We start from the raw sequence: 23,754 nt of genomic DNA, 5'->3' as shown, positions 1-23,754 counted from the left end.
CCCGGCACTGTGGAGCTCGATTGGCATTTGCCATTGAACACCAGAATTGGCAGCTCCACCACTGGCACCCTGTGCTTTTCACAGATGAGAGCAGGTTCACCCTGAGCACATGTGACAGACGTGAAAGGGTCTGGAGAAGCCATGGAGAACATTATGCTGCCTGTAACATCGTTCAGCATGACCGGTTGGGTGGTGGGTCAGTGATGGTCTGAAGAGGCGTATCCATGGAGGGACGCACAGACCTCTACAGGCTAGACAATGGCACCCTGACTGCCATTAGGTATCGGGATGAAATCCTTGGACCCATTGTCAGACCCTATGCTGGTGCAGTGGGTCCTGGATTCCCCCTGGTGCACCACAATGCCCGACCTCATGTGGCAAGAGTATGCAGCCAGTTCCTGCAGGATGAATAAATATGCCCTGCCCTGTTGTGTGATGTTGGGGAAACCAGTCAGGGACCAGCATTGCTGGAGCAGAGCGATGCCCCTAGCTGCCAGGGGAAGAACTCCTCCAGTGAGGGCGGGAGCAAGTGAAAGGAAAGACAGGTTCTGGTGGTAGGGGACTCGCTTACTAGAAGGAAAGAGAGGGCAATATGTGGAAAAGACTGTAGGTGCCGAACTACCGGCTCTTTAGTAAGGATGGGCTGCACCTTAATGGGGACGGTACAGCTCTTTTGGAGAGAAAGATGGCCACCAAGTTGGATGGGCTTTTAAACTAGGAGACAGGGGGGAGAGCTCAGAAGTAGAGTCAGTCAGGAGGGAACAAAGGACAGAAGGCAGTAGTAGAGTCAGCAGCGACAGTAGTTCCATAACATCTATTGGGGGGTCTGTGCGGGAAAACCTAAGACCAATCAGGAATAAACAATCGCCATTCACGATCAACTTCCACAAAACTAAGAGGGGAATATGCAAATGCCAGGAGCCGAGCTAATAAAATTAGTTGGAAATGTTAGTACATGGAGGACATAGACCTTGTGGGAATAACGGAAACTTGGTTCGACCCCTCACATGACTGGCTGTCTAATATCCCTGGGTATTCTGTGTACCGGAAGGACATGGTAGGAAAAAGAGGGGGAGGGGTATGTCTCTATGTCAAGAATAATGTAAGGGTGATAGAGAGGAGTGATATTATGGAAGGGATGAGTATGGAGTTAGAATCCGTAGAATCCATAGGGAAGAAGAAAAGGGAAAAGTAATTGTGGGGGTTTACTTTAGGCCACCCAACCAAAGGGAGGAGGTAGAGCTGGAATTTATATCACTGTTGGGTAAAGTGGCAAAATTGGGATCAGTCATCATATTGGGGGACTTCAATTATCCCGACATTGACTGGGATGAGGGGACTACACACTCACAGAAGGCCCGTCTATTCATGGAAACCTTACATGTCACAGTTGGTGGATTCTCCTACTAGAGAAAATGCAGTGCTGGATCTATTGATCACTAATGACCCAGACATAATTTCGGAGGTAGGAGTCCAGGACTACCTGGGCTCTAGCGATCACAGGATGATCACATTTAGTATAAATAACAATATAACAAGGCAAGTGGGGAACATAAGAACCCTAAACTTCAGAAGGGCAAACTTTTCAAAATTGTACTCATTGATGGAAAGGGTAAACTGGGACCAAACCCTGGGATCCCTGACCACAGAGGAAAAATGGGAATGCTTTAGGAACATATTAAGCAAATGCATCTTGCAGTGCATTCCTATGGGAAATAAATTTAGAAGAGACAAAGCCAAACCTGGCTGGCTAAACCGTAGCTTTAAAAAACTTATTAGGGGAAAAAAATTGGCCTTCAAGAAATATAAATCAGAGGGCACAGTATCGGCTTTCCAGCAATACAAGGAGGCAAATAAGAAAAGTAAATACGAAATCAAAATGGCCAAAATCAACTTTGAGACACAAATAGCGGAGGATAGTAAAAAGAACCCAAAGAAATTCTTTAAATATATAAACAAAAAATCTAGGGCAGAGCATATTGCACACATAATTAACGATGATGAGAGGATGGTTACAGAGGACACTGAAAAAGCAACCGTGCTGAACGCCTTTTTTCTCGACAGCTTTTACACAGGAAAAGGAGGGGTACACCGACCACGACTATATGGTTAGTAGTAATACACAGGACTTGCCGCTATGGCTAACAGAGGGTGAAATCAGGGAAAGGCTGGATAAAATTAACACAAATAAATCACCAGGCCCGGATGGCATACATCCGAGAGTACTCAAAGAACTTAGTAAAATTATATCTAGACCATTGTTCCTGATCTTTGCTGACAGTATTAGGACAGGAGATGTACCAGGGGATTGGAGGAAAGCTAACGCGATACCGATATTCAAAAAAGGGCAGAGGCATGTCCCGTGAAATTATAGGCCTGTCAGTCTGACATCGATAGTATGTAAACTTCTGGAGGGGATGATAAGGGACTATATCGTAGAGTTTGCTAAAGACAACAGCATCATCAGTAGTAATCAGCACGGGTTTACAAATGGGCGTTCTTGTCAAACCAATCTCTTAACATTCTACGAGGAGGTGAGCTGTGAGCTAGATATGGGGAGACCAGTGGACGTGCTGTACCTGGATTTCGCTAAGGCGTTTGATACAGTTCCCCACAAATGCTTAATTTATAAAAAAAAGGTCTGCAGGTATCGACAGCAGGGTTTGCTCTTGAATATGGAACTGGCTAAAAGGGCGTGTCCAAAGGGTGGTAATAAATAGCGCATACTCAGACTGGTCTGGGGTGGTAAGTGGGCTCCCCTAAGGCTCAGTCCTGGGACCAACCTTGTTCAATTTATTCATAAACAGCATTGAGGACGGGATCAGTAGTTCGATATCAGTTTTTGCAGATGACACAAAATTGGGCAGGGCAATAACTGCACAGCATGAAGCAGATATCCTACAGAATGACCTGGACAAAATAACAGAGTGGGCAATGACATGGCAAATGAGGTTTAATGTGGAGAAGTGTAAGGTTTTGCACTTGGGGACTAAAAACATAAAAGCACAATACACGTTAGAGGGGGAACCTTTGGGGGAATCAGAAATGGAGAAAGATCTGGGAGTCCTGGTAGAGGATGGACTAAGCAATAGCATGCAATGTCAAGCGGCAGCTGCCAAAGCTGAATATTAGCATGCATAAAGAAAGGGATGTATTCCAGAGATAAGACTATAATCCTTCCACTTTATAAAACTCTGGTCCGACCGCATCTGGAGTATTCTGTCCAGTTCTGGTCGCCAGTCCTCAGGAGGGATGCGTTGGAGCTGGAGAGAGTCCAGAGAAGGGCAACTAAACTAATTAGGGGATTGGAGGACCTTAATTATGAAGAGCATCTACAATTGCTTAATTTATTCTCCCTGGAGAAGAGACGCCTAAGAGGGGACATGATAGCAATTTACAAATACCTCAATGGTGATCTCAGCATAGAAAAAAAGCTATTCAGTCGCAAGGATTGCATGAGGACTCGAGGACATACAATGCGATTAGAGGAGAAGCGTTTTAACCTCAGGCAACGTGGGGGGTTCTTTACTGTTGGGGCTACAAGATTGTGGAATTCTCTACCACAAGAGGTAGTTTCTGTGGGTAGTATGGCTACTTTCAAAACACTCTTGGACATACATCTCAAGGATCAGAACATTCAGGGGTATGAGAGATGATTACGGCCACACACCTATAAAGGTTGAACTGGATGGACTATTGTCTTTATTCAACCTCAACTGCTATGTAACTATGACCTGCTGTATGATAGTAAATGGCAGTCTCAGTCTGGACGTACGCCAGGCCACGCCTTGATGTGCGGGACACCTACTCACTATCTACCGATATAAAATGTCCAGCTGGTAGAAAATGGGTGTAACAAAAGAGAATCCATATTATGTGTAAATATAGCAGTGGGTAGAGGGGAGAGAGCAGAATTCAGGACTATGTGATGCACAACATAGAGTATATAGTGCAGGGGTCAGGAGTGTGTAATGTACAATATAGAGTATATAGTGCAGGGTCAGGAGTATGTAATGTACAACATAGAGTATATAGTGCAGGGGTCAGGAGTATGTAATGTACAACATAGAGTATACAGTGCAGGGGTCAGGACTATGTAATGTACAACATAGAGTATATAGTGCAGGGGTCAGGAGTGTGTAATGTACAACATAGAGTATATAGTGCAGGGGTCAGGAGTATGTAATGTACAACATAGAGTATATAGTGCAGGGTCAGGAGTATGTAATGTACAACATAGAGTATATAGTGCAGGGGTCAGGAGTATGTAATGTACAACATAGAGTATATAGTGCAGGGTCAGGAGTATGTAATGTACAACATAGAGTATATAGTGCAGGGGTCAGGAGTATGTAATGTACAACATAGAATATACAGTGCAGGGGTCAGGACTATGTAATGTACAACATAAAGTATATAGTGCAGGCTTTTTCCTTCCAGCAGCGCGGAGCAAGATGGCAGTGCAGATCTTGAAGAAGAGGAAGTTTGTCGCCGATGGCATCTTCAAAGCTGAACTGAACGAGTTCCTGACCTGCGAGCTGGCTGAAGATGGCTACTCTGGTGTGGAGGTCCGAGTCACCCCAACCAGGACTGAGATCATCATTCTGGCTACCAGGACCCAGAGTATCCTTGGTGAGAAGGGGCACCGTATCCCTGAGCTAACTGCCGTAGTCCAGAAAAGGTTTGGATTTCCTGAGGGCAGTGTGGAGCTGTATGCAGAGAAAGTTGCCACAAGGGGTCTGTGTGCCATCGCTCAGGCTAAATCCCTGCATTACAAGCTCCTGGGAGGACTGGCTGTGAGGAGAGCCTGCTATGGTGTGCTGCATTTCATCATGGAGAGCGGGGCCAAGGGCTGTGAAGTGGTCGTGTCCGGCAAACTGAGAGGTCAGAGAGCCAAGTCCATGAAATTTGTGGATGGCCTGATGATTCACAGTGGAGACCCAGTCAACTAATACGTGGACACAGCTGTACGTCATGTCCTCCTCAGACAAGGTGTGCTGGGTATCAAGGTAAAGATCATGCTTCCTTGGGACCCCAGTGGCAAGATTGGCCCCAAGAAGCCCCTACCTGATCACGTAGGATGTTGAAAGCCAGGACGTGATGGTTTTGAATATCAGCTCAGAAACTTTAAAATAAAAAAACAAAATTATATAGTATATAGTGCAGGGGTCAGGAGTATGTAATGTGTAATATAAATGTAGAATCCCTCTGACATCCAAAAGGCAGGATAACTCCTCCAAAAGCCAGGGGCGGGCTAGCATTTCACCTCAGGGCTGAATCCATGGCATAAATACCGGGACCAAGAAAGGTTATTGGATGCCAATCTCTTTTGTATTTTTAAAGTGTTATTGCAGAATGGTTCAGGAGGTGAGGGGTTGGAGGTGAGGGTTGGGGGGGGGGGGGTCTCAGATACCATGGCAGATCACTTACAGACTGCTGATCAATGTCTACTCTCACAGTGTCAGAACCTATAAGCTGACTGAGTAACACTGTAAGCACATTCCCAAATTTCAGTGCATCCTCCAAGTGAGTCCCCAGGCCCTCCTTAGAGACCGGCCTTCTTCCTGACTCCTTCCAGCAAGGGGCCTCCCCTGGGTCTCCTCCTTGGCACAGCTTCCTCCAGACCAGGCAGGACAGCTTCACAACCACTTCAGCACATGTTAGGCCCCTAAACAGGCTAATGGACCGAACAGCAGAGCTCCATCCAGCAGCTTCTCCCTACACCTCATCCCAGGGGAAGAGAGCGAGCACATGGCCTGTCCTAAATATGTATTTCTTCCCCCAGCATGCACCAGTGACATAAACCTCCTACTGGATTGGCTGACAGAAAAATATAAATATTCTTAATGTAAGACATTAAACCCAAAGAAAATATTTATTATATTGGAGATTATTGATTCTTAGATTTGATGTTAGTTTTCCTTTTTAGGATTCCTTATATGTTCATCTGGTGATCTGGCCAGTAAATCTGTTCTATAAAAGCTCCAACTCTAAAGCAGAATGTATCAGTTACTGGGATGGGGCAGACCATTTACCACTGACAGGGGTGCTTACAATGATCAGCTTTTATTTATTCTTGTAAAACTTTTATCCCAAAAGGGAAAAAACTGTTTGCTGTAACTGATTATAAGGCCTCATGCACACTGGACGTTTTTGGAGCTGCTGTTAGCAGCGTCAGACGTTTTTTTTTGCAGCTGCAGAACGCCCATCCATGTTATTCTATGGCCTCATGCACACATAGAGCTTTTAGGAGCTCCAAGTGGCATAGGCGTTTTACAGCTCAAAAAAACCCAGGAACTGTGCGTTCTGGAACTGCAGCGTCAAGCTGTAAAAACGTCTGACGCTGCTAAAGGCTGAATAACGTGGCTTAACGTGCGTTAAGCCACGTTATACGTTTTTTTTTCTTCCAATCAAAATCAATGGTTCCCTATGGGAGCCTATTGATTTGAATGGAAGTCGCACCGCAAGTCGGATCAAGATGATCCGACTTGCGGCGCGACTTGCGCTGTGAGAATCTTGAGGGGGAACTCCACGCCAAAATAGGGAAAAAAACGGCGTGGGGTTCCCCCCCAGGTTCCAAACCAGGCCCTTCGGGTCTGGTATTGAATTTGAGGGTAGCCCCACGTCGAAGAAATGGCGTGGGGTCCCCCCCAAATCCATACCAGACCCTTATCCGAGCATGCAGCCCGGCATGCCAGGAAACGGGAGAGGACAAGCGAGCTCTGCACCCCCAACTCAAGGAGAAGACAAGACAAGACAAGAAGAGCGGACAGAAAAAGAGCAGAAGACCGGAGAGGGAGAAGACGGGATGAAGATTTTTAATAAACTTTCCAAAACGTCTCCTGTCGTTATTTACACACACTGCCTTTTTTGGGGTGAATGGGTAGGGGTACAGTGTACCCCTACCCATTCACATAGGGAGGGGGTCCTGGATCTGGGGGAACCCCTTGTTAAAGGGGGCTTCCAGATTCCGATGAGCCCCCTGCCCGCAGACCCCCACAACCACCGGCCAGGGTTGTGGGGATGAGGCCCTTGTCCTCATCAACATGGGGGCAAGGTGCTTTGAGGTGGTGGGTGCAGAGCCCCCCCTGCCCCAAAGCACCCACACCGCTCGCTCGTCCCCTCCCCTTTCCTGGCCTGCCGGGCTGCATGCTCGGATAAGGGTCTGGTATGGATTTTGGGGGGACCCCACGCCGTTTTTTCGGCATGGGGCTACCCTCAAATTCCATACCAGACCCAAAGGGCCTGGTTTGGAACCTGGGGGGGAACCCCACACCGTTTTTTTCCCTATTTTGGCGTGGAGTTCCCCCTCAAGATTCTCACAGCGCAAGTCGCGCCGCAAGTCAGTTCACCCTGATCCGACCTGCGGTGCGACTTCCATTCAAATCAATAGGCTCCCATAGGGAACCATTGATTTTGAATGGAGGCAGAAAAAACGCTGCTAACAGCTACTGTGGCCAAATGTGCAATAACGCTATTGGAAAAAGCTACTGAAAGCACGTGCTGAAAGCAGCTGCTTTTTCCCGGCGTCAAGAAACAGCTTTTGAGCTTGTTTTTATGACGCCCTGTGTGCATGGAGCCTTAAGTGTGAGATGGAGTTTGGCTTTAATTTGTTACTGTTTTTAAATCTGATAATACATCTAACACTCCCCCCCCCCCCCAGACTGATAATGCTGCTGTCTCCAGAGTGGGGGGCGCTCTAATACAGAAGGTGTGACCAGGTGAAAACAGAGGGGGAAAAGCCTTTAAAAGAAAAGTAATGCAGCCACCACATCCAATGATTGGTAAGCTGCAATGTATGACATTTTTGGTTTTGGGTTTATTATCATTTTAGTTTGGTTGGTGAAATGTCATACTATGTCCAGTGATAGCGGTGACATCTACTGGCCACAGTGAGAAATCACAACTCAGCTTAAGCTTAGGGAAAAACCAGGCGAAAAACTGAACAATTAGTCTGAGCTAAGTACAGCCCAGCCAAAAACTAACATAACATAGTAGCCCCTATTTAAGACAAGCTGTAACTTCAGATCCCCGTCCCCTTTTTTCTGACTGCTCAGACAAACTGTCTAAATTCTGGACTTTGGACAGATGTAAAGAGAGGAATGCAGATAAAGGGGTACAACTTATGTAGGAGGATTTGTTTGATTCTTGTGTATCACTTCACTGGGTATATGGAGGGTTTACACCCACTCTAAATGTTCACATGAGACAAGTTGCAGAGGTCCCACACCGCTGCCTCCCATCTCCTGAGACTGCACTCAGTGACTTGGGTGTGAGACTATACAGACATATCCCTCCACCCGGCACAGCCAGCAAATAACAGAGCAAGTAACCCTGGGAGAATTGTTCTGTCAGAGATCTTACTAGACCCGGGCATGGGTCAGAAGACCCGAAGAACATACCCCAGGTGTCTAGGTCTAGTAACGTCTATAGTGAAAATGAACATTTTGCTGCCAGCTGAACCCCAGAATCTCCATAAATCCAGTCTAGAGACATAAATTGTGTCTGCAGCACAGAGAAGGAAGATTATCCGAGAGAAATACAGGAATACAGGACGGGGAACACAGCTCAGGAAAGTGACCAGGGGATTACAGGCTGATATCACCCAGTCCCCGCCCTACTCTGGACCAATCAGTGAGCAGTATGGGTGGAGGAATGTATTTAGTGTTAATGACCCACCTGTGCTGATCTCTGTAGGAGTGTCCTCCTCTATAAATGTCCCCGTTATTCCATCCTCCTCCATAGACTGCTGATCATCCCTCACATACCTCTCTTCTTCTTCTGCTTTAACCTCAAATTCTATATCGATTGGATCTCCACTCTAAATCAAGAAAATGAGAGAGAATATAATCTGTAAAATATAAGATTTATTATTGTGACATCACATAAAAATCCACACATTGTCTCCATGAGTCTGTGTTTTATAATCTCTGTCTCACCAACCTTGTAACAGTGAGGGATGGTGTGACCTTCCTGTGTGGAATCCCGGGAATACAGAGGACGGGGACATCTCTCTGGTGGGTTCCTGGTATTAGGTGGCTCCATCATATCCTTGTGTCCTTCTGAAAACTCCTCCATCACTCCATACTCCTCATCCTCCTCTTTATACTCTTCTTTAACATCAATATTATCATCCCCGAGGATTCCACTCTGAATATATAATAAAACATTCATTGTAACAAACATGCTGTGTATAAATCAGAACTACCAATAATTGTCACTCATCTACCTGATGATGGTGAGGGATGGTGTGACCTTCCTGTGTGGAATCCCGGGAATACAGAGGACGGGGACATCTCTCTGGTGGCTTTCTGTAGCTGGATGACTCCACCATGGTGTCCTGGTACAGATCTTTGTGTTCTTTTAGAAACTCTGACTCCTTCATCACCCCATCCTCATCATCCTCCTCTTTTATCTCTTCTTTAACTTCAACTTTAGAATCTCTCAGATTTCCACTCTGAATATATAATAAAAATGACATCAATGGTAACAATGCAGATAATGTACAGATCCTAATGATACTATCAGTGATTGTTCCTCATCTACCTGATGATGGTGAGGGATGGTGTGACCTTCCTGTGTGGAATCCCGGGAATACAGAGGACGGGGACATCTCTCTGGTGGGTTCCCATTACTGGATCCATCTGTAGGAAACACACACACTGACTGAATACATTGTTTCTATGTGTTTATCAGATGATGGGGGATCTAGGTGGAGCCTCCGTACTGCTCTCTCCTTTACAATAAAGTCTCCTCTTACCCGGTGATGTGAGGGGCGGCTGATTCTCCATCATGACGTCCTTGTAGAGATCCTTGTGTCCTTCTAAATACTCCCACTCCTCCATGGAGAAATAGACAGTGACATCCTGACACCTTATAGGAACCTGACACACACAATGATACAGTCACCATCCAGACACATCCCTTGTCTGTTACTGGATAATGTCCCAGAATTCCCAGCACCGCTCACCTCTCCTCGATGATCTCTCTGGTGACTTCTAGAATCTTCTTTGTATTCCTCTATTCTATCAGGGAGGGAGGTGGAGGCAATGTGATGGTCATATGATCTCCAGACTTCACAGGAGGAAAACTCTAAGTCTGAACACAAATAGTAAAATCAAATTAAATTCCCAGAATCCTCCTCACCTCTCCATTCAGGTTTCCATTTGATTAAAGCCCCACCTCAGACTGAGGAATAATTTACCCACACAGGACCCCCACACTACGCAGAGTAAAAGCTTGTTGCAGGCATTCTGACATCATTACATACAACGCAGGACCAACAGTCCCACTTTGCTAGTGAGGATGCCAAGGGTCCGCCCACATCCTAAGAGCATGAGAAAAAAAAAGCCAGATGGAGGGACATGGGGGGGGGGGGGTGGGGGTGGTAGCTGTGAGGTCAGAGTGATATCATAGGACATATAGACTCTGGAGGAACATTTGGATGGGAATATTTGAGGGGTCCTCTATATGAGTCTCCTGTGCAAACCAAATCATTGTTCCTGGGTGCCTCCCACTTCTCCTAAAATGAAGAGTGAACTTTGACCTTTACCACACAGAAATCTGTCAGGAATGTGTGAAAGTAATCTCTCATGTGATCAGGTGATGTGCGGAGGAATGGAGTGTAAATAGCAGACAATTTTCTCCAGAGTCCCTAATGGTGGGGATGGATTTTGCTGCATGCTGGTGCCAAGTTCCCACCCCCCAGGGTCTCTGCAGGGGTGGAGAAAAGCTGTGTAAGGGGATATGGAGAAGAGATGAGGAGGAGATCCAGGAATCAGGATAAAGGTCAGGACAAGCAACAGACGAGCGCATCCAAGAGATGAAGCCGGGGTCACTACACAGAAAATCAATCCAAGGAAACAACAGGCAGGACGAGGAATAGCAAGAAGGAGCTCAGAGACAAATGAGAATATTGCTCAGCTAATGGGAGATTATCTCAGCATGACTTACATAATGAAGGAGATGAGGGGGAGGGGAAGTGACCATAGATACATGGAAATTCAGCTGGTTCAGCAGGAATCGGTCACATTTCCATCCATGTGTGGTCACTGCCGGATAAAAGTCACTCAATTAGCGGCTGCAGCCAATAGCTGCATCACTGATCTGTGTATTCTGAGAGCGGAGGAGCGCCCCCCATTGTCAGAATACAATAGTGCAGTGGGGAGGACTCTCCCATCCCCCTCCAATGTGTGGATGGGGGAATCGCTTCCGTTTCTTTACTCATCCCGCTGGCTGAACAATAAAACTGAACCATGTATGGCCAGCATTGAAAGCAAGATATATCATTCCTCAACTGATCCCCCTGAAGGGGTTAATCTATGTATTACCTCCTCTGCCGCCAGTTCCTGCATTGTCTTCTCTCTCCGTCCTTCCAAATGGAAATTTCTTCCTGAATCGGACATCACTTCCTGTCTGTATTCTATAGAGACTTCCTGTCTGTATTCCATAGAGACTTCCTGTCTGGGTAGAAGTGAGATTACCACCTTGTGGAGCTCAGAGGAACTGCAGCCCTGAGAACCGTCTGGTAGTGTGAACACGGCCTTGTGCTGTGTGTGTATGTACTGTATATCCTTCCCCTTTCTCTCCTCCCTGAGTGTGTATGAAGAGGCGGAGCTCCTGCTGGAACAGCGGTCGGAGGAGGAAGCCGATTCTAGGAGGGAGACTGACAGAAAGCGCAGCAGACTTGCAGGAGTGAGCGAGGAGGATCCAGTTCCTTTGCCATCGGAGGTGAGGAGAGTGTGAAGGATGTTTGTGACTCTGGTAGATGAAAAGCTGGGAGTCATACTGCTCTTGTGATTGGGGAAGCACTACTAAGGGGGCGCCCTCACCATCACGTGTGTAAGAGGTGGAAGAAGGCGTGGCTACATTACAGCTGGCACAGTTTGGAGCACAGAGAACTTTCACACCTTATCAACTTTTCATTCATTTGTGAACTTTTTTGGAGCAACAGAACTTCGTTGAAGTAGATGCAAAGTGGAAGCAGTGGAACTGCAGAGAAAACTATATTGAGCAAAAAATATTGTATATTACGATGAATTTGCACAGGTTTTTATTTTATAGAAAATATTATAAGATTAAAGAAGTAAGTGCAAAGTGGAAGCAGTAGATCTGCAGGGAACAGCATCTTGAGCACAAAGCACTTTATGTTGTATATGAATTTGCACATGGATCAGTTTACTTCATTTATTGATAAACACCATAAGATGAATGAAGTAGGTGTAAATCTAGACCTAGGGAACACAAGGGAGGTGGAGTGGGAATCCTCCTATCCTCACAGAGCATCTTCCAGGTTCTCCACTCTCCTCCCTCTCATCATTTGAAGCTCACTGTATACGTCTATTTTCTCCAATCTCCTCTAGAATTGCTGTGATCTATCGGCCCGCTGGACCGGTATTAACTTTCCTTGATGACTTCTCTGCCTGGCTGCCCTACTTTCTCTCTTCTGAAATCCCCACAATCATTCTCAGCAACTTCAACATCCCTGTTACTACGAACACTTCTGCTACTTCCAAACTTCTCAGTCTTATCTCCTCATTTGGCCTGAAGCAATGGATACACAATGGATAGAGGCTTCTACTCACTCTGGTGGCAACACCCTCAGTCTTGTATTCTCCCACCTATGTACTCCATGCATCCTCTCCAACAATCCTCTCCCTCCCTCTAAACACCACTAGGGATGGGCGAGCAGTTTGGGCCGAGGATAAATTCACCGATCACCCGAATTTTCTGTGCGCTCTGTGTTTTCATTTTTTGTACTATTTCCATCCCGCCGAGCGCACAGTCAATAGGTTGTTAGGAAGCGAGACCGGGAAGCCTGCCGCTGCGTCCTTAACAACGAATGAGTCATGAGCTGTCAGTGGGCTTCCCCACTGATAGCAGAATGTAAAAAAAAAGAATTGCCGGCAAAAAAAAAAAAAAAATCGGGGAAAAATCGTCATGGGGTCCCCCAAAATCCATACCAGGCCCTTTGGGTCTGATATGAATTTTAAGGGGAAATCCATGCCAAAATGTAAAAAAACAAATGGCATGAAGTCCCCCAAAATCTATAACTGACCCTCATCCGAGCATGCAGCCTGGCAGGCCAGGAAAGGGGGGGGGGGGACGAGCGAGTGCCCCCACCTGAATCATACCAGGCTACATACCCTCAACATGGGGGATGTGCCCCAAAGCACCTTGTCCTATGTTGATAGGGACAAGGGCCTCTTCCCCAAAACCTTGGCCTGTGGTTGCGGGGGCCTGCAGACAGGGGGCTTATCAGAATCACGAAGCCCCCTTTAACAAGGGGACCCCCAGACCCCGCCCTTCTGTGTGAATGAGTTTGGGGTACATTGTAAAAATAAATGAGGCTATGAGACCATTTTTCACAATTCCTTCTATAGAAAAATCAAAAAAACAATGTCCTCCAATGTAGATCCATCGTCAGTCATGACACCCACTGCACCTCTGGACCCCAAAAAAGAAAACACTCCACCCTCAAGGAATGACAGTCTAACAGTTCTTAAAAAGGTAAGGAGCAGTGCCACCTGGTGACATCATCTGGTGGCCCACCCCCCTTGTGATGTAACTGACTGGTGCATGCTGGATTGGTGACATCATAAGGGACAGGACCACCAGGTGACATCACCAGGTGGCTCTGTCCATTACCTATTTAAAAACTGTCACCCAGTGGAGCAGGCATTCGACAGTCAGCCCTCTTCATGGGCGGAGTTTTTTTTTTTTTCTTTTTTTGGGTCGGCGGTGAATCTGTCGTTGTGATTGACGATGGATCTACATAAGGGGACATTGTTTTTTTATTTTATTTTTAATAAAGGAACTGTCAAAAACTGCCTCATGTCTTTATTTTTAACACTTTTTTTGGTAAATGGGGCCCAGGATCTGGGGGCCCCCTTTTTCAAGGGGGCTTCCAGATTTCCCGATAAGCCCCCTGAAGACCCCCCTAACCCAAAGCACCCCGCCATGTTGAGGGCATGTGGCCAGGTGTGGTTTGGGGGGCACTCACTTGTCCCCTGTCCTGGCCCGCCAGGCTGCATGCTGAAATAAGGGTCCGGTATGGATTTTGGGGGGGAAGATACGCCATTTAAAAAAAAAATTGGCCTGGGGTTTCCCCTCAAAATCTATACCAGACCCTTATCCAAGCATGCAGCCTTTTTTGGGCCTGGTATGGATGGGGCCTGGTGTAGACGGTGGGGACCCCACGCTGTTTTTTCCCCATTTTTTATTTTCTTTGCCAACAATTTTTTTTACATTCAGCTGTCTGTGGGAGAGCCCGCTGACAGCTGAGGACTCATTTGTTGTTAAGGACGCCGTGGCCGGTTTCCCGGCCTCGCTTCTTAACAACCTATTGACCGTGCACTCGGCGGGATGTAAATAGTAAAATAAATAGAAGAAACGCAGAGCACACAGAAAATTTGGGTGTTTTGGCAAACACCTGAAGGGGCCATTTCAGGTTGAAGTTATGCTCGGTCCAAACCGCTCGCCCATCCCTAGTGGTGTTTAGAGAGAGGGAGAGGATTGTTGGAGAGGTTGCATGGAGTGCATAGGTGAAAGAATACAAGGCTGAGGGTGTTGCCACCAGAGTGAGTAGAAGCCTCTATCCATTGTGTATCCATTTCTTCAGGCCAAATGAGGAGGTTAGACTAAAATATTTAGAAGTAACAGAAGTGTTCGTAGTAACTGGGATGTTGAAGTCACCGAGAATGATTGTGGGGATTTCAAAGGGCCTGGTATGGACCGAGGGGGACCCCCACACTGTTATTATTTTTATTTTTTATTTCTATTGCCGACAATGGCTGGGAAAATCAATTTAAATGTAATTTTTTTCTTTATAAATGTAAGTTTTGATGCAGCAGGTTCTATACACAGTACAGATACACCATTTTACAGGCAGACTAAAGGGATCCCCCAGGCTCTGTATTTTAAAGGAATTTTTCTTTTTCTTTTTTTTTTTCATTGTAAGCATTAATTAAAATCACTGCTCCTTTAAAAACAATATTTTGTAAAAAAATTAACAAATAAATAATTAAAAAAAAAAATAATAGCATTGATAGTATCAAACATGAAAAACAAGAAAAAAAAAAAAAAAGAAAAACACGCACACAGAAATTTCTGGTGTTGGGCGAACACTAGTGTTGAGCGAACACGGACTGTATTATTCGTGTTCGTACCGAATAATTGGATTTTTTTTACCCGAACACGGACACGGACACTTTACTGTATGTTCGGGTAAAAATCCGTGTTCGGTCGTTTTATTTCCGGGTTTTGCATGCTTTGGCGCTCTTTTCATGGCGGGCTTTCAACAGCCAATCAACAATCGTTTAACTGGTGTGCCTTAAGCCATCCCAGCCATGCCTGCAAATGTCTTAGTAGCTGTGATTGGCCGTCTGAAGCATGTGACCAAGTCTTTATAAGTTCGAGGCAGCCGCCGCAGCAGCGTCATTCTGCTGCTTAGCTAAGGGACAGAGCACACATCAATGTGCTGGCTGCTGATTAGGGAAAGATAGGCAGGAAAAAACCATTTGTGTCCGGATAGAATTGAGGGACAGGTCGGAGTGTTTAGGCAGGGCGAGTTGTAGGCATTTTAGGGATAGAGTCTGCTGAATTATAGGGTCAGTGTCTTCTACAAACTACAATCGATATTGCTGTGTGGGGGGTGGGGTGAATCTGCACTCAATCCTGATCTACGATCTCTTCTCAATCCTGTTAGGGACAGAGTCTGCTGAATTTTAGGGAAACTGTGTTCTACAAACTACAATCGATATTGCTGTGTGGTGTGGGATTGGAGATAGGCAGGTGTCAGTGATCCACATCCATTTTTCTGTGTGTGAGCTGCAGTGAACACAATCTTTTTGGGCTGCAGTGAACACAATCTTTTTGGGCTGCAGTGAACACAATCTTTTTGGGCTGCAGTGAACACAATCTTTTTGGGGTGCAGTGAACAAAATCTTTTTGGGGTGCAGTGAACACAATCCTTTTTGGTGTGCAGTGAACACAATCTTTGTGGGGTGCAGTGAACAAAATCCTTTGTGGGGTGCAGTGAACACAATCTTTTTGGGGTGCAGTGAACAAAATCCTTTTTGGGGTGCAGTGAACAACATCCTTTTTGGGGTGCAGTGAACACAATCTTTTTGGGGTGCAGTGAACAAAATCCTTTGTGGGGTGCAGTGAACACAATCTTTTTGGGGTGCAGTGAACACAATCTTTTTGGGGTGGAGTGAACAACATCCTTTTTGGGGTGCAGTGAACAACATCCTTTTTGGGGTGCAGTGAACACAATCTTTTTGGGGTGCAGTGAACACAATCTTTGTGGGGTACAGTGAACAGAATCTTTGTGGGGTGCAGTGAACACAATCTTTGGGGGGTACAGTGAACACAATCTTTTTGGGGTGCAGTGAACACAATCTTTGTGGGGTGCAGTGAACACAATCTTTTTGGGGTGGAGTGAACAAAATCATTTTTGGGGTGCAGTGAACAACATCCTTTTTGGGGTGCAGTGATCAAAATCCTTTTTGGGGTGCAGTGAACACAATCTTTTTGGGGTGCAGTGAACAAAATCCTTTGTGGGGTGCAGTGAACAGAATCTTTGTGGGGTGCAGTGAACACAATCTTTGGGGGGGTACAGTGAACACAATCTTTTTGGGGTGCAGTGAACACAATCTTTGTGGGGTACAGTGAACAGAATCTTTGTGGGGTGCAGTGAACACAATCTTTGGGGGGTACAGTGAACACAATCTTTTTGGGGTGCAGTGAACACAATCTTTGGGGGGTACAGTGAACACAATCTTTTTGGGGTGCAGTGAACACAATCTTTGTGGGGTGCAGTGAACACAATCTTTGGGGGGGTACAGTGAACACAATCTTTTTGGGGTGCAGTGAACAACATCCTTTTAGGGTGCAGTGAAGACAATCTTTGTGGGGTGCAGTGAACAACATCCTTTTAGGGTGCAGTGAACACAATCTTTGTGGGGTACAGTGAACAGAATCTTTGTGGGGTGCAGTGAACACAATCTTTGGGGGGTACAGTGAACACAATCTTTGTGAGGTGCAGTGAACACAATCTTTGTGGGGTGCAGTGAACACAATCATTGTGGGGTGCAGTGAACTCAATCTTTGTGGGGTACAGTGAACACAATCTCATACTTCTGAAGATTTGAGGGTGCTGCCTGTTCCATACTCCCCCTACTCCTCATCTAGCCTTTTAGGGGTACAAACAATAGTAATTGGGGCCCAGTGTGGTTGTGTACGTGTGATATACATACACTTTTTTTGGATCATATTTTCTATTCCGCTATTTAATCAAAAACCTTTGGGGATCAGTTAAATTGGGGGATAGTCTGTGTTGGTACGTGTGAGAGAGATCCACCTTTCCAAGTTGTTGGGGTTCATCTCATACTTCTGAAGGTTTGAGGGTGCTGCCTGTTCCATACTCCCCCTACTCCTAGCCTTTTAGGGGTACAAACAATAGTAATTGGGGCCTAGTGTGGTTGTGTACGTGTGATATACATACACTTTTTTTGGATCATATTTTCTATTCCGCTATTTAATCAAAAACCTTTGAGGATCAGTTAAATTGGGGGATAGTCTGTGTTGGTACGTGTGAGAGAGATCCACCTTTCCAAGTTGTTGGGGTTCATCTCATACTTCTGAAGGTTTGAGGGTGCTGCCTGTTCCATACCCCCCCTACTCCTCATCTAGCCTTTTAGGGGTACAAACAATAGTAATTGGGGCCTAGTGTGGTTGTGTACATGTGATATACATACACTTTTTTTGGATCATATTTTCTATTCCGCTATTTAATCAAAAACCTTTGGGGATCAGTTAAATTGGGGGATAGTCTGTGTTGGTACGTGTGAGAGAGATCCACCTTTCCAAGTTTTTGGGGTTCATCTCATACTTCTGAAGATTTGAGGGTGCTGCCTGTTCCATACCCCCCCTACTCCTCATCTAGCCTTTTAGGGGTACAAACAATAGTAATTGGGGCCTAGTGTGGTTGTGTACGTGTGATATACATACACTTTTTTTGGATCATATTTTCTATTCCGCTATTTAATCAAAAACCTTTGGGGATCAGTTAAATTGGGGGATAGTCTGTGTTGGTACGTGTGAGAGAGATCCACCTTTCCAAGTTGTTGGGGTTCATCTCATACTTCTGAAGGTTTGAGGGTGCTGCCTGTTCCATACTCCCCCTACTCCTCATCTAGCCTTTTAGGGGTACAAACAATAGTAATTGGGGCCCAGTGTGGTTGTGTACGTGTGATATACATACACTTTTTTTGGATCATATTTTCTATTCCGCTATTTAATCAAAAACCTTTGGGGATCAGTTAAATTGGGGGATAGTCTGTGTTGGTACGTGTGAGAGAGATCCACCTTTCCAAGTTGTTGGGGTTCATCTCATACTTCTGAAGGTTTGAGGGTGCTGCCTGTTCCATACCCCCCCTACTCCTCATCTAGCCTTTTAGGGGTACAAACAATAGTAATTGGGGCCTAGTGTGGTTGTGTACGTGTGATATACATACACTTTTTTGGGATCATATTTTCTATTCCGCTATTTAATCAAAAACCTTTGGGGATCAGTTAAATTGGGGGATAGTCTGTGTTGGTACGTGTGAGAGAGATCCACCTTTCCAAGTTGTTGGGGTTCATCTCATACTTCTGAAGGTTTGAGGGTGCTGCCTGTTCCATACCCCCCCTACTCCTCATCTAGCCTTTTAGGGGTACAAACAATAGTAATTGGGGCCTAGTGTGGTTGTGTACGTGTGATATACATACACTTTTTTGGGATCATATTTTCTATTCCGCTATTTAATCAAAAACCTTTGGGGATCAGTTAAATTGGGGGATAGTCTGTGTTGGTACGTGTGAGAGAGATCCACCTTTCCAAGTTGTTGGGGTTCATCTCATACTTCTGAAGGTTTGAGGGTGCTGCCTGTTCCATACCCCCCCTACTCCTCATCTAGCCTTTTAGGGGTACAAACAATAGTAATTGGGGCCTAGTGTGGTTGTGTACATGTGATATACATACACTTTTTTTGGATCATATTTTCTATTCCGCTATTTAATCAAAAACCTTTGGGGATCAGTTAAATTGGGGGATAGTCTGTGTTGGTACGTGTGAGAGAGATCCACCTTTCCAAGTTTTTGGGGTTCATCTCATACTTCTGAAGATTTGAGGGTGCTGCCTGTTCCATACCCCCCCTACTCCTCATCTAGCCTTTTAGGGGTACAAACAATAGTAATTGGGGCCTAGTGTGGTTGTGTACGTGTGATATACATACACTTTTTTTGGATCATATTTTCTATTCCGCTATTTAATCAAAAACCTTTGGGGATCAGTTAAATTGGGGGATAGTCTGTGTTGGTACGTGTGAGAGAGATCCACCTTTCCAAGTTGTTGGGGTTCATCTCATACTTCTGAAGGTTTGAGGGTGCTGCCTGTTCCATACCCCCCCTACTCCTCATCTAGCCTTTTAGGGGTACAAACAATAGTAATTGGGGCCTAGTGTGGTTGTGTACGTGTGATATACATACACTTTTTTTGGATCATATTTTCTATTCCGCTATTTAATCAAAAACCTTTGGGGATCAGTTAAATTGGGGGATAGTCTGTGTTGGTACGTGTGAGAGAGATCCACCTTTCCAAGTTGTTGGGGTTCATCTCATACTTCTGAAGGTTTGAGGGTGCTGCCTGTTCCATACTCCCCCTACTCCTCATCTAGCCTTTTAGGGGTACAAACAATAGTAATTGGGGCCCAGTGTGGTTGTGTACGTGTGATATACATACACTTTTTTTGGATCATATTTTCTATTCCGCTATTTAATCAAAAACCTTTGGGGATCAGTTAAATTGGGGGATAGTCTGTGTTGGTACGTGTGAGAGAGATCCACCTTTCCAAGTTGTTGGGGTTCATCTCATACTTCTGAAGGTTTGAGGGTGCTGCCTGTTCCATACTCCCCCTACTCCTCATCTAGCCTTTTAGGGGTACAAACAATAGTAATTGGGGCCCAGTGTGGTTGTGTACGTGTGATATACATACACTTTTTTTGGATCATATTTTCTATTCCGCTATTTAATCAAAAACCTTTGGGGATCAGTTAAATTGGGGGATAGTCTGTGTTGGTACGTGTGAGAGAGATCCACCTTTCCAAGTTGTTGGGGTTCATCTCATACTTCTGAAGGTTTGAGGGTGCTGCCTGTTCCATACCCCCCCTACTCCTCATCTAGCCTTTTAGGGGTACAAACAATAGTAATTGGGGCCTAGTGTGGTTGTGTACGTGTGATATACATACACTTTTTTGGGATCATATTTTCTATTCCGCTATTTAATCAAAAACCTTTGGGGATCAGTTAAATTGGGGGATAGTCTGTGTTGGTACGTGTGAGAGAGATCCACCTTTCCAAGTTGTTGGGGTTCATCTCATACTTCTGAAGGTTTGAGGGTGCTGCCTGTTCCATACCCCCCCTACTCCTCATCTAGCCTTTTAGGGGTACAAACAATAGTAATTGGGGCCTAGTGTGGTTGTGTACGTGTGATATACATACACTTTTTTGGGATCATATTTTCTATTCCGCTATTTAATCAAAAACCTTTGGGGATCAGTTAAATTGGGGGATAGTCTGTGTTGGTACGTGTGAGAGAGATCCACCTTTCCAAGTTGTTGGGGTTCATCTCATACTTCTGAAGGTTTGAGGGTGCTGCCTGTTCCATACCCCCCCTACTCCTCATCTAGCCTTTTAGGGGTACAAACAATAGTAATTGGGGCCTAGTGTGGTTGTGTACGTGTGATATACATACACTTTTTTTGGATCATATTTTCTATTCCGCTATTTAATCAAAAACCTTTGGGGATCAGTTAAATTGGGGGATAGTCTGTGTTGGTACGTGTGAGAGAGATCCACCTTTCCAAGTTTTTGGGGTTCATCTCATACTTCTGAAGATTTGAGGGTGCTGCCTGTTCCATACCCCCCCTACTCCTCATCTAGCCTTTTAGGGGTACAAACAATAGTAATTGGGGCCTAGTGTGGTTGTGTACGTGTGATATACATACACTTTTTTTGGATCATATTTTCTATTCCGCTATTTAATCAAAAACCTTTGGGGATCAGTTAAATTGGGGGATAGTCTGTGTTGGTACGTGTGAGAGAGATCCACCTTTCCAAGTTGTTGGGGTTCATCTCATACTTCTGAAGGTTTGAGGGTGCTGCCTGTTCCATACTCCCCCTACTCCTAGCCTTTTAGGGGTACAAACAATAGTAATTGGGGCCTAGTGTGGTTGTGTACGTGTGATATACATACACTTTTTTTGGATCATATTTTCTATTCCGCTATTTAATCAAAAACCTTTGGGGATCAGTTAAATTGGGGGATAGTCTGTGTTGGTACGTGTGAGAGAGATCCACCTTTCCAAGTTGTTGGGGTTCATCTCATACTTCTGAAGGTTTGAGGGTGCTGCCTGTTCCATACTCCCCCTACTCCTCATCTAGCCTTTTAGGGGTACAAACAATAGTAATTGGGGCCTAGTGTGGTTGTGTACGTGTGATATACATACACTTTTTTTGGATCATATTTTCTATTCCGCTATTTAATCAAAAACCTTTGGGGATCAGTTAAATTGGGGGATAGTCTGTGTTGGTACGTGTGAGAGAGATCCACCTTTCCAAGTTGTTGGGGTTCATCTCATACTTCTGAAGGTTTGAGGGTGCTGCCTGTTCCATACTCCCCCTACTCCTAGCCTTTTAGGGGTACAAACAATAGTAATTGGGGCCTAGTGTGGTTGTGTACGTGTGATATACATACACTTTTTTTGGATCATATTTTCTATTCCGCTATTTAATCAAAAACCTTTGGGGATCAGTTAAATTGGGGGATAGTCTGTGTTGGTACGTGTGAGAGAGATCCACCTTTCCAAGTTGTTGGGGTTCATCTCATACTTCTGAAGGTTTGAGGGTGCTGCCTGTTCCATACTCCCCCTACTCCTAGCCTTTTAGGGGTACAAACAATAGTAATTGGGGCCTAGTGTGGTTGTGTACGTGTGATATACATACACTTTTTTTGGATCATATTTTCTATTCCGCTATTTAATCAAAAACCTTTGGGGATCAGTTAAATTGGGGGATAGTCTGTGTTGGTACGTGTGAGAGAGATCCACCTTTCCAAGTTGTTGGGGTTCATCTCATACTTCTGAAGGTTTGAGGGTGCTGCCTGTTCCATACCCCCCCTACTCCTCATCTAGCCTTTTAGGGGTACAAACAATAGTAATTGGGGCCTAGTGTGGTTGTGTACGTGTGATATACATACACTTTTTTTGGATCATATTTTCTATTCCGCTATTTAATCAAAAACCTTTGGGGATCAGTTAAATTGGGGGATAGTCTGTGTTGGTACGTGTGAGAGAGATCCACCTTTCCAAGTTGTTGGGGTTCATCTCATACTTCTGAAGGTTTGAGGGTGCTGCCTGTTCCATACTCCCCCTACTCCTCATCTAGCCTTTTAGGGGTACAAACAATAGTAATTGGGGCCTAGTGTGGTTGTGTACGTGTGATATACATACACTTTTTTTGGATCATATTTTCTATTCCGCTATTTAATCAAAAACCTTTGGGGATCAGTTAAATTGGGGGATAGTCTGTGTTGGTACGTGTGAGAGAGATCCACCTTTCCAAGTTGTTGGGGTTCATCTCCTACTTCTGAAGGTTTGAGGGTGCTGCCTGTTCCATACTCCCCCTACTCCTAGCCTTTTAGGGGTACAAACAATAGTAATTGGGGCCTAGTGTGGTTGTGTACGTGTGATATACATACACTTTTTTTGGATCATATTTTCTATTCCGCTATTTAATCAAAAACCTTTGGGGATCAGTTAAATTGGGGGATAGTCTGTGTTGGTACGTGTGAGAGAGATCCACCTTTCCAAGTTGTTGGGGTTCATCTCATACTTCTGAAGGTTTGAGGGTGCTGCCTGTTCCATACCCCCCCTACTCCTCATCTAGCCTTTTAGGGGTACAAACAATAGTAATTGGGGCCTAGTGTGGTTGTGTACGTGTGATATACATACACTTTTTTTGGATCATATTTTCTATTCCGCTATTTAATCAAAAACCTTTGGGGATCAGTTAAATTGGGGGATAGTCTGTGTTGGTACGTGTGAGAGAGATCCACCTTTCCAAGTTGTTGGGGTTCATCTCATACTTCTGAAGGTTTGAGGGTGCTGCCTGTTCCATACTCCCCCTACTCCTAGCCTTTTAGGGGTACAAACAATAGTAATTGGGGCCTAGTGTGGTTGTGTACGTGTGATATACATACACTTTTTTTGGATCATATTTTCTATTCCGCTATTTAATCAAAAACCTTTGGGGATCAGTTAAATTGGGGGATAGTCTGTGTTGGTACGTGTGAGAGAGATCCACCTTTCCAAGTTGTTGGGGTTCATCTCATACTTCTGAAGGTTTGAGGGTGCTGCCTGTTCCATACCCCCCCTACTCCTCATCTAGCCTTTTAGGGGTACAAACAATAGTAATTGGGGCCTAGTGTGGTTGTGTACGTGTGATATACATACACTTTTTTTGGATCATATTTTCTATTCCGCTATTTAATCAAAAACCTTTGGGGATCAGTTAAATTGGGGGATAGTCTGTGTTGGTACGTGTGAGAGAGATCCACCTTTCCAAGTTGTTGGGGTTCATCTCATACTTCTGAAGGTTTGAGGGTGCTGCCTGTTCCATACTCCCCCTACTCCTCATCTAGCCTTTTAGGGGTA

General features: G+C 45.0%; 5 protein-coding genes across 5 annotated transcripts in view; 3 read left to right on the top strand and 2 right to left on the bottom strand.

Annotated features, from left to right (window-relative positions):
- LOC309550245 (uncharacterized protein) overlaps window positions 1-23,754 on the top strand; it is a gene marked incomplete at its 3' end in the record, with an annotated part of 2,091,994 nt that overhangs the window by 107,711 nt on the left and 1,960,529 nt on the right.
- LOC309550782 (uncharacterized protein) overlaps window positions 1-23,754 on the top strand; it is a 197,420-nt gene that overhangs the window by 107,392 nt on the left and 66,274 nt on the right. The gene's annotated exons all lie outside the window — the stretch shown is intronic.
- On the top strand, window positions 4,442-5,071 carry LOC309550775 (small ribosomal subunit protein uS3-like). Its single transcript, XM_082251111.1, has one exon. The coding sequence runs from the start codon at window positions 4,455-4,457 to the stop codon at window positions 4,950-4,952; it is 498 nt and encodes a 165-aa protein (XP_082107237.1). The 5' UTR covers window positions 4,442-4,454; the 3' UTR covers window positions 4,953-5,071.
- LOC309550785 (uncharacterized protein) lies at window positions 8,213-9,345 on the bottom strand. Its single transcript, XM_082251121.1, has 2 exons — window positions 9,230-9,345; window positions 8,213-9,150 (listed from the first exon to the last, which is right to left on the bottom strand). The coding sequence occupies exons 1-2, from the start codon at window positions 9,332-9,334 to the stop codon at window positions 8,827-8,829; spliced, it is 429 nt and encodes a 142-aa protein (XP_082107247.1). The 5' UTR covers window positions 9,335-9,345; the 3' UTR covers window positions 8,213-8,826.
- Window positions 9,481-23,754, bottom strand: part of LOC309548875 (gastrula zinc finger protein XlCGF66.1-like) — a gene marked incomplete at both ends in the record, with an annotated part of 73,619 nt that continues 59,345 nt past the window's right edge. The window contains 2 exons of the mRNA XM_082248805.1: window positions 9,481-9,644; window positions 9,761-9,884. Of these exons, the coding sequence (XP_082104931.1) occupies window positions 9,481-9,644; window positions 9,761-9,884 (288 nt within the window). The remainder of the gene's footprint in view (window positions 9,645-9,760; window positions 9,885-23,754) is intronic.

The sequence above is a fragment of the Pelophylax lessonae genome, assembly GCF_965119305.1.
Source record: "Pelophylax lessonae genome assembly, chromosome: 3".
NCBI lineage: Eukaryota > Metazoa > Chordata > Amphibia > Anura > Ranidae > Pelophylax > Pelophylax lessonae.
The sequence above is the reverse complement of the archived record's forward strand: the minus strand, read 5'-3'. Positions and strand labels throughout refer to the sequence as shown.

Bases quoted from the DNA above. Each gene is read 5' to 3' on its own strand.
- LOC309550775 (XM_082251111.1), top strand. From the start codon at position 4,455: ATGGCAGTGCAGATCTTGAAGAAGAGGAAGTTTGTCGCCGATGGCATC.
- LOC309550785 (XM_082251121.1), bottom strand. From the start codon at position 9,334: ATGGTGGAGTCATCCAGCTACAGAAAGCCACCAGAGAGATGTCCCCGT. The intron at 9,151-9,229 runs GTAGATGAGTGA...TTATATATTCAG, and splicing joins CCATCCCTCACCATCATCAG to AGTGGAATCCTCGGGGATGA.